At 39.0% G+C, this 9,887-nt stretch overlaps 2 protein-coding genes across 3 annotated transcripts in view; one reads left to right on the top strand and one right to left on the bottom strand.

The window, feature by feature from the left end:
* Positions 1–4: 4 nt before the first annotated feature.
* Positions 5–2,162, bottom strand: spryd4 (SPRY domain containing 4). Its single transcript, XM_032574265.1, has 2 exons — positions 1,887–2,162; positions 5–920 (listed from the first exon to the last, which is right to left on the bottom strand). The coding sequence occupies exons 1-2, from the start codon at positions 2,017–2,019 to the stop codon at positions 379–381; spliced, it is 675 nt and encodes a 224-aa protein (XP_032430156.1). The 5' UTR covers positions 2,020–2,162; the 3' UTR covers positions 5–378.
* A 243-nt stretch (positions 2,163–2,405) lies between these two features.
* Positions 2,406–9,887, top strand: part of LOC116726996 (acid-sensing ion channel 1A-like) — a 72,534-nt gene continuing 65,052 nt past the window's right edge. For both annotated transcript variants that reach the window (XM_032574130.1, XM_032574039.1), the window contains exon 1: positions 2,406–4,506. In XM_032574130.1, coding sequence (XP_032430021.1) covers positions 4,118–4,506 — 389 coding nt within the window. In that variant the 5' untranslated portion in view covers positions 2,406–4,117. The remainder of the gene's footprint in view (positions 4,507–9,887) is intronic.

Below are 9,887 nucleotides of genomic sequence, written 5' to 3'. Positions count from 1 at the left end.
AAAATTTCAGTGAAGTTATTTTATTAAACAATACATGGTTTGAATATGAACACAGAGAAGTTCTGTGATGTTTTAAGGAGTACATTTGTGGACAATACCACAGCATGCAGTATATAAGACAAAATTGGCAGCAAATATTTCTCAAATCTAACCACACGTTCCTTGTTTCCTCATTTAGTCTCTGAGGTAATGTTCCATTACACGCAGAAAACACACACAGAATGAGTTTATATTATTCAAAGTGATGATTTGCTGAATTACACAGTAATTAATCATCATTGGAAGATAAGTCCTATTGCTGTTTGTCCTGCACAGTTATGTAGGATACTGATAAATGCTGCCTGATTATCCATGGCAGTCATCTGGGTTAATCCAGCTTCACTTCAAGCCTTCTGGCTCCTCCAGACCAGAGTGTGTGAGGATTTCCCCGTCCCAAAGCCCAAACGCCGGGCAAACAGGAGCCGTGAACTGAGCTCTGAGTGTGTGAATGATTCTGGGCTTCTCAATGTCCACCAGCCCCACAAACCCGGCGTCGTAGTCAAGCAGAATCCCCACTCTGTCCGGCTTCCCCACCAGAGTCACAGGAACCACCTTACTGCCGGTCATGGCGAACCACTTCCTCTGAGCATAGCCGAACACCCAGGAGGAGCTGCTGGTACCCACGCACTCGTCTCTGGACATCACTGCCTCTGCGACCCCCAGACGAAACTCCTGGGACTTTTTCACCGTGACCTCCCAGTAGTGTCGTTCGCTGCTAATCGTTTTGTCGCCCAACACGACGGCCCACTCTCGGAAACGCTCGGGGTCATCTTGGACCTTTGAGGGGTCGAGGCCCAGCATGCGGTAGATGATGCCTGTGTCTTTCTTGAAGAGGTCCAGGCTGCTGTGGGCCGTACGCTCATCGAGTCTGAACTGAAGGTCTAGAAATAAAAAAACCCCACAAATGTGTTATCTAATAATAAAAAGTCTAAATATTCACATAATTTATATGCATGTTATTTATGAATTAACCAAGTTCTCTGTACATTTTCCCCAAAAAATACAAGTGCATGATTGTCACAATAACAAATTTTGCTGGATGATAAATTATCCCAAAAGCTATCACAATAAACGATACAATTATTGTTTTGAGACCATTTTCAAGTAATATAGTGGTAATGGCAATCACGAGGTTACTAGATTATCTTTTAAAAAAATACAAATGACCTGTAAAACTGTAAAAAGTAAATTTGAAGCCATCATGTTAGTGTAATTTGTCATTATTTACATATTTGTACAGAATCTAGTAAGGCTATAGTCAAAGCAGATTACCATCCATTCAAAATACTCAAATCCACCAAACAGTATGTCTATATTAAGAGTTGTTATTTAAAGTCAAGGTCCAGCTCTCTGCATGAAGTGTGTTACAAAACTACTGGCGGACTTGTCTCTGCAAGTATTGTGTCAACATGCAGCAGCAAGCTGCTCCATCCATTATCGGACAGAGCGTCTGTTCAGTATTTCAACAAGAGTCCTTGCGTGTGCAGCGGGAATGGCTACAACTAAGGTTAACAGTATTTATATTTTTTTATACAGTAAACGCTTGTTAATAGGCCCCTTTTAAAGACACTCTTTTGTCACATGAACTTTTTAATCTACCCTTGATCTTTTGTTGCCCTTTTGAGGTCAAGGCTTCCCTCCACCCTTCGTTTTTTTTTAAGTTTTTGGATTTGCATTCCCAGATAAAGCTGCGCTTTTTCACATGAAGGGCAAATGAATGAGATGGTTAATCTGGTAACAATAACAATCTTTTGTGAATAGTTCTCAGACTGAGCTGAGCCTAATATCGGACATTAACCTCTGGGTTAGCATTGCTAATAACTAGCTTCCATAAAACATTAACTTACGGTTTCCCGTTGATGTGCATATAAAGCGCCTTTTCGCTGACAGACTGACTTCCCGCCTGTGTCCTGCAGACAGGGAGGACAATGTCCGCCCTGCCCAGCGACAGAGAGGGGAGATCCTGATGGGTATCGCCATGTTTTCCCTCCTGCTCCTGCTCACATGTCGTTCTTCCTTCTGCTGGTAGATGTAGTAATGTTTGCGCTCTGGCGCCCTCTGCAGCCTCGGAGAGGAACATTACGCTACAACAGCACCATGGACAGCAGCCAGCCACATAAACACGACTGTCTCAATTTTTTTTAAAAGAAAAACTGATTTGTAACTGGGCTTACATCAACATTTCATCCAATTTACTTGGATAGTTTGTTTTTCCTACAACTGAAAATAAGTTTTAAATTAAATAACAACATGTCAGTTTGATAAGACACACAACAATCGAAAAGGACTTAAGGTAAAATAACATTAGTAGTAAATAAAAATAATCATCAAAGTAAAAAAGAATAAGGCTATTGGCTTTTAAAAGAAAAATTCCTTACCAAATCTTGTACATTTTATGGAATTATCTGCAGAAAAAACCAAAAATTATCTTACAATTACAATTATCTTACAATTTTTCTTTTAATGTTTAGTTGCACTCAGAAAGTAGGGAAATGTAACAGTTTTTCTAGATACATAAAATGTAGCTTATTGGTTTTATAAATAACAATTAGAACAATATTTGTATATGCCTATTGCTTGACAGCCACAACATTTTTTTCATTTCAGGTGAAAATAATTAGCTAGTTTCGTTTTTTAAAGATAATAAGATCAATATGTGATAAATGTGTGCCTTTTAAATCCAAGTCCACAATTTATTCAATCTTTCCTCAAGTGCTCAGTAGACTTATAACTAATCGCTTAACTGTACAGAATAAACCTTATAAGAATAAATGTTTTTAAAGCTGCTTTAAAGCAAACCATTGATGGAAGATGCACTCTTCACAGACAGCAGGAAGCTTTCCTGCTGCTTTGCTGGAAGGAGGAGCTTCGTCCTTGAAGGCGGGGCTAAGTCCACCCAGGCCTTTTGCACAGCTGAATGGCTGCTACTGGAAATTAAAGGATTTCTCAAACATGCATGAAGTAATCAAGGCAACACCACATGTATGTTTTTCAAGAGAAAACACCATTATGACCTCATGCAACATTCAAAGTGGTCGATTTTACATAACACTGCCCCTTTAATGATTCACATATTATGCTGGAGTTAATTGGAGAAGAATATCAACATCAGAGCATCATGTATCCTAGGTAATTCTCAGTGATGACAGTGGATAATATTACTTAATCAAAATGCTCATTATACGCGCACTTAGCTGCCTAAAATGACTCACTTTCTCTCAGGGACATTCAGTTTTTTCCCCTCCCTCTCTTTTCTTTGTCCTCCTCGTTTCTCTCTTTTTCCACCATTTGGTCGTTTTGACCCGATGTTTAGCCAAGCAAAACAAAAGCTAAGCAGGGAGCCATGGCAGCACGCACACGTGATCAGATGCATTAGAAATACTCTGCACACATGGAAATCAGGTTTGCGTTTTCTTCTCTTTTGAGCCAATTAATCATTCGTGTGCGCGCAGCCAGCTCTCTGACAAATAAGACAAATAAATAAAAGTAACTGTAGTTTAAACTGCTTGTTTGTGAAGCCGCTGGTGCAGCCGTGTGTGTGGGAGCCACAAAAACCTAAAGTGACAGGTAAACAGCAGAGGAGCGTCAGTCCGCTCTCAGACTGACACACGCACAGGAACGGAGGAACACAACCTGCCCTCACGACTCAGTCAGCACCGACCACCGACTCCTCTCTACGGCGTCCAGAGTGGACAAATTCTGCCTTTATTTAACGGGGTGAAGCAACTCCTGCTGAAGTGTCCAAAGATATTCCTTTCCGTCTCGAAGCTCCGAGGTTTCCTTCTTGCAGCCGTGCAGGAATTATCCGCGCTCCGCCGGACTTATGATCGACCAGCGATTCACGACTTCTCCTCTCCCGCTGAGAAAGCTGCAGATCGGGACTGTGGCGCTGTGCTGATGGACCCGGGCTCCGGCGGCTCGGCGGTGCTCTTTGCAGAAGGCTCAAATGTTTTGCTTCAACGCAGAGCTGACTGAGTGATGGCGACAAAACTGCATCAGGTCAAAGACTGGTCCTCTGCACGCTCCGAGGGGTGATAGCAGAGCTGCTCTCTGCTGAAGGAATACTTTCCCAGACTTGATGCATTCAAACCCTCGCATGTTAACGATGGATCTGAAAGTGGAGCCGGAAGAACTGGACTCGAACCAGCCTCCACCCATAGAAGTTTTTGCGCACAGCTCGACCCTGCACGGAATCTCCCACATCTTCACCTACGAGCGCTTCTGGATCAAGCGGTTCCTGTGGCTCGTCTTCTTCCTGGCCTCCCTGACTTTCCTGCTCTACGTGTGCGTGGATCGGATCCACTTCTACCTCGAGTACCCGCACGTCACCAAGTTGGACGAGGTCTCGACCCCGGTCATGACGTTCCCGGCGGTGACCTTCTGCAACCTGAACGCGTTCCGCTTCAGCCAGTTGACCCGCAACGACCTCTTCTACGTTGGGGAGCTGCTGGCCCTGCTCAACAACAGGTAGCAACATTTAACCTCAGTTAGAGGCTTCACTTTCACATCCAAAACTCTTAGAGCCTTTCATTTTGTTGCTATGGTTCTTGTCAACTTCTAAGATAACATTAGAATTTAATATTTCGCACATTTTGCTCCGTTATAGCGTTTAAGGGACTTAAAGCTCATTAGGAAACTGCTGCACAGTAAAACTTGTAAAGGCGAGACTTTTGACATGTAAAGCAACTTTTCTTCACTTTTTCCTGCTTAGTTTTGGCCCATTATTAAGGTAGAACCTACAGTTTTGCAATAAGAGAATCCATTTAAAGGCAAAGACAGTCCCTTTACTGGCTCAGTTCCCTTTTAGCAAAAAAGAAAAAAACAACACATTCTGCTGTGATGTTTGAACAATGAAAAAGTAAAACTTTTATTTTGGTGACTGAAATCTTAACTTTGAAAGCTCTCAAACAAACTCTTCTTCACATCAGGTCTAGTTCAAATTAAAGATACTTTTTATGAAATACTTCGGCTTTTATACTGAAGAGCATTGTTACGTTTTATTTTTGAAATGCCATCATAATCCGCTTTTTTAATGATGGATTCAGTTGTATTTGTTATCTAAGTGTAATAATCTAGATGAACAGAGGTTTTTATTTTTAAGAATATTAAAAATATTTTTATTTCAAAAGGTCATTATAATAATTTCTTAATGGTCTGTTTTGTTTCATTAGTAATGTGAAATCTTCTTAAAACTTCCTCTTAAAAAAATTGAAGCTTTTATTTGAAAAGTATCTCAGAGTTTTCTTTATAAAGACCAACATCTATTTTTCACAAACGGTTTAGTTGCCTTAGTCGTGTTTAATCTTTCTTTGTAGTAATCGACTAATGAGTATTATCTGTCTTATCTTGAAACTTTGGCTTTAATTAAAAAATTATATATTAATATATTATTCCTTTTTACTTTGCAAATGAATGAATAGCTCATCTTCAACCTATTGAATCAGTTACTTCAGACAAGATTTAAGTAATTAATCCTCCGCTTGTAATTTGACCTTACTGCAGCCTTTTTCTACCTTGCTCAGTCACCCAGTGGCTGCAGAGTGTGTTTGTCTCTCTTGAATTAGGTGAACCATTATAATCAGGAGGCTCCAGCTGTTTTGTTGATGCAGCTGGAGGCTCTGGATACAGGAGCTGGCAGTGGCACAGCGTACTGTACGCACCCACAGCAGGAAAACAAGCTGGAAGACCTCTTTGATTTCGAGCGAAACTGCAAATGCTCGGGGCGTTTTTCCCATTCACACGTTCTGAACTCAGAGTGTCTGAAATTTTGTGCAAAGCTGCAGAGAAACTCTTCTCATCCACAATTAGATTCACTTGCACTTGAGCTGCTAAAGATTTCAACAAGGAAGGTGTTTCTTTGTTCTTGTTTTGCATGGATAGCATGAAAAAGATTTTTTTCTGTTGCTGTTTTGAAATCATGTCCAAGAAGCACAAGAGGAAATAAAGATCTCGCAGTGGGAGGCAAGAGACTTGTCTTAGCTGTAGAAGCTTTTTGATTGCATGCCCTTTGGTGCTGTAATATTTTTCCAAATGTCAACAGAGGCAGCAACAATGAAGCAATTAGTGAAATGGTTTCCTTTACTTAGTGCCTTCAGTACTTCAGGAGAACAGAGTGTCAGATGCAGCAAACAAGTTTTTAAAAGCGAAATCAGTTTAACGCTCAGAGCACTTTGGATATTTTATATTGGTCTTCAACCCAAATCTACCCAGCAATTTTAGCAAAAATCCAAAAGTGAACATTTAAATGTTTATTCCAAAGTTATGGTGCATAAACATGAACCCTCCTGTTTTTTTCCCTGCATCCATATCCATGTACTTATCTTAAATATTACCCCGTAATCTGTTAAGATTATTTTTGCTTCTGTTGCCAAGGAAGAAAATCCCTGCAATGACAGTTTAAGCTGCCAGAAATACAAGTGCTTGTGGCTTGAAATGCATTTATGACTGCTTTCTGCCCACCTCTGGCAATCAAAGCCACTGGTCTGGGAAATGTCTTGTGGCATGATATTTGAGTTGCTCACACGCTGAAGGGTCAGTCTTGGCTGTTTTCATCAGCTTGTTCTTCTGGGATTTTATCTCATAAGTGCCTTCCTGGCAGATTTGTCCGATTTATAACCCGTGCAGACTCAGTGCCTGTGTCCAATTAAGTTTTTTAGTTTTAGTCAAACAACGAAAACAGCCTCCAGATTTGCCCAATCTCACTGTCACAAAACATCAATCTATGATATAAACCAAATTAACATTTTTACTGATGAATTGCTTGGTTTTACTGTTAGAAGTCATGACTTTTAAGTTTTGTAAGAACTTCAATAAGACCTATGTAACATGTTGCCAGATATGAATTCATTAAAGCAAGCTGCTGGATCTAATTTCTATTAAATAAAAATGTGTGTAGTGCATTAATGGTGGCTGTCATAACAAATCAGCAGAGGGCTGCATTCACTTGATGATACAGCAGTTTCTAAAAGGTTTTCCAATGGTGCCAGTGTTTAGGTTCAAATTTAACTGTGAAACTCTTTGGTGAGTACATTAAAGTGGTGACATTTGAATAAAAGCCTGGTGGGAGATCGCAGCCAGGGTAAAGTGCAGGAACATTTATAGTTATGCTGCTTTCTTTTAGAGCAAGGCAGCGTGTGCAGATTTCTCCAACAGTTCAATTCAGTGAAAGTTAATCTCCCCGCGCCTCAGAATAATGCTGTGTGTGGTGAGGGGTCTCCAGCGCCGTTTAGCTATAAAAAGACTGGCAGGCGGTGCAAACAATGATTTGATACAAAAATGTAGCTGAAAACTACACTATGTGAAATGCAGAGATGTTGGAAAATGTCAAAACTTTGTAAACAACAACTTTTTATTTAATACAATGTCATTTTTTTCTACTTTTATTATATTGCTTCATTATGTTTTGAGAGACATCTGTCTAATTTTCTATCTATTTATCAATCTACCTTTATATATATTTATATATATGTATACAAACCCCACTGCCCCCATTGAAATCCTCGTGATTATTCCACCAAACATTGATTTCTGAACTCTTCCTGAGTTAAAACATTAGTATTGTTGTTTCTAAATTAATATGAACTTGATTTCTTTTCATTATTTGAGGTCTGAAAGCACTGCATCTTTTTAGTTATTTTGACCATTTCTCATTTTCTACAAATAAATATTACATTTTTTGCTTGGAATTTCAGAGACATGTTGTCAGTAGTTCATAGAATAAAAGAACAATGTTCATTAGATTCAAACACATAGCTATAAAAAGTTAAATCTTCATTTTTTCCACCCCAGAGCTAGTTTTATACCAGCTGTTGTCTGAAAGCGTGAACAAGACGTCGTAAATTTCAATTCTACCTCAGTCAACAGAACAGTGCATTCACATTGGAGTAGGAAAATTAACACACTGTCTATTGTCACTGCTCAATTATTATTAGCCTGTCTGTAGATGATATTTGCTTGCAAAGAGTTATGATTGAAATCGTGCACGTCTAGCGTTGCAAGCCTTCATCAATGTGCACCAGCATGGCTCATTACAGGAAACCAGCCAGTTATAGCAATTATCATCTGGCCAACAACTACATGAAAATTGAATGAGTCGACACAGATATCTAACCCTGTGTTTTGCTGTAACACACCAGCAGAACGGCTCTTTTGTTTGTTGCTGCAAACCTGATCATGCCGTAAAAGGAAAGAGCTTCCCCCCCCCTTTTTTTTTATCGAACTGATCTCTTTATTCTTTAACTGGGTTTTCTATATTTTGATTCAACTCCCAGTCCAGAAACAATTTCAAATTTATTTTTTCATTTGTCCCTTGTGAGCAGACCATCTATGAAGAGAAGCATTTGATCTAGATGGAGCCTCATGGAGCCTTGGGTGCGTTCTGTTCTCAGAGCTGTCGCCTTGTGTTAGTTGGGAGACACATTAATGCCAGGTGTGAACATGTCAAATGAGTTTGCTGACTATGTGCTGCTTAGCAGAATTGTTTGAGCTGCTAATCAACCCAAAGTGGCTCACACTAAGAATATCGCTTCACAATTTTTGTTGTTCTTTGTAGCGACACATAAAGCTCAATTTCAGAAAGAAATAATAAGAGCATTTAGTAAAATCCATCATTCAGCTTTGAGTTTAAGTTTAAAAAATTGCGAGCTGAGAATTGTTCTTTAGTGACTTAATAACAGGTTCTGCTCTAAATCTCCAAACATTGTGATGGATATGAAGGACAGAAACTTATCAGGACCAGCACTTCCTGTTACCATGAAGCCCATATGAACCCATTCAAGGGTTGAGCAGATGCGTAAAACATATCAGTGCGCTGACATAAGATAAGATAAGATAAGATAAGATAAGATAAGATAAGATAAGATAAGATAAGATAAGATAAGATAAGATAAGATAAGATACGATATGATATGATATGATACGATACGATACGATACGATAAGACTTTATTGATCCCCAAATGGGGGAATTTGGTTTGTCCTAGCGTAGCACACAATCAAAATTAAAATAAGCAAATAAATTATAAATATTAAATAAATAAAATAATAATAATAATAATAATAATAAACATACAAGAATAAATAACAATTGCAGTCGATAAGTTTGACCTACCATAACTTTCTTCAGGTCAATAGAAACAAAACTGAATTAATTATTTTTGGACCTAAAGTTGAAAGATCTAGACTCAGCATGCAGCTTTTTCTACAACAACTGGACTCTACTGCTCTGAACCTTCAGAGATATAAAGACATAAAGACAGTTACAAAGCCGGGCTTCTGTCGCCCGAAGAACACTTTCAGGATTAAAAGTACTAATGATCTGGAGAAATGCAGCTTTCTTTGGTTGCTTTGATTGCAGCAGTGTCCTCATAGGTCTGACTAAAAAGTCAATCAGGCAGCTGCAGCTGATCCAGAATGCTGCTGCTCATGTTCTCACTAAAACTAGGAAAATAGATCAAATCACCTCAGTTTTAAAGTCCTTACTGGTTCAGTGTCGCTCAGAGAACAGACTTTAAAATAGTAATGTTAGTTTATAAATCACTGAAGTCTAAGTGCTGTGCTATTGCCAAACGAGGTTGTATAAATCATTAGCAGAAGTATCAATAATTTGTTACAAGCATTTATTTATAAATATGAGACATTGAATAAATGTCCTCTAAAACGGTTGCTGTGAGATTAAGCAACAGCAATAAAAACAATATATACATAGCTCCGCTTTTTTACAAGGCTTGCACTGTAGATGTTTCCAACAACAATATTTTTTTCTTTGGAATAATCTGAAATCATCCAAACATTATTGCTCTAAAAATCCAGCTTCTAGCTGCTGAGCACAGTGGACCAATTAGGCCGAAG

Source organism: Xiphophorus hellerii, chromosome 1 (assembly GCF_003331165.1).
Source record: "Xiphophorus hellerii strain 12219 chromosome 1, Xiphophorus_hellerii-4.1, whole genome shotgun sequence".
Taxonomy (NCBI): Eukaryota; Metazoa; Chordata; class Actinopteri; order Cyprinodontiformes; family Poeciliidae; genus Xiphophorus; species Xiphophorus hellerii.
This window is presented reverse-complemented; position numbering and strand designations above follow the sequence as displayed.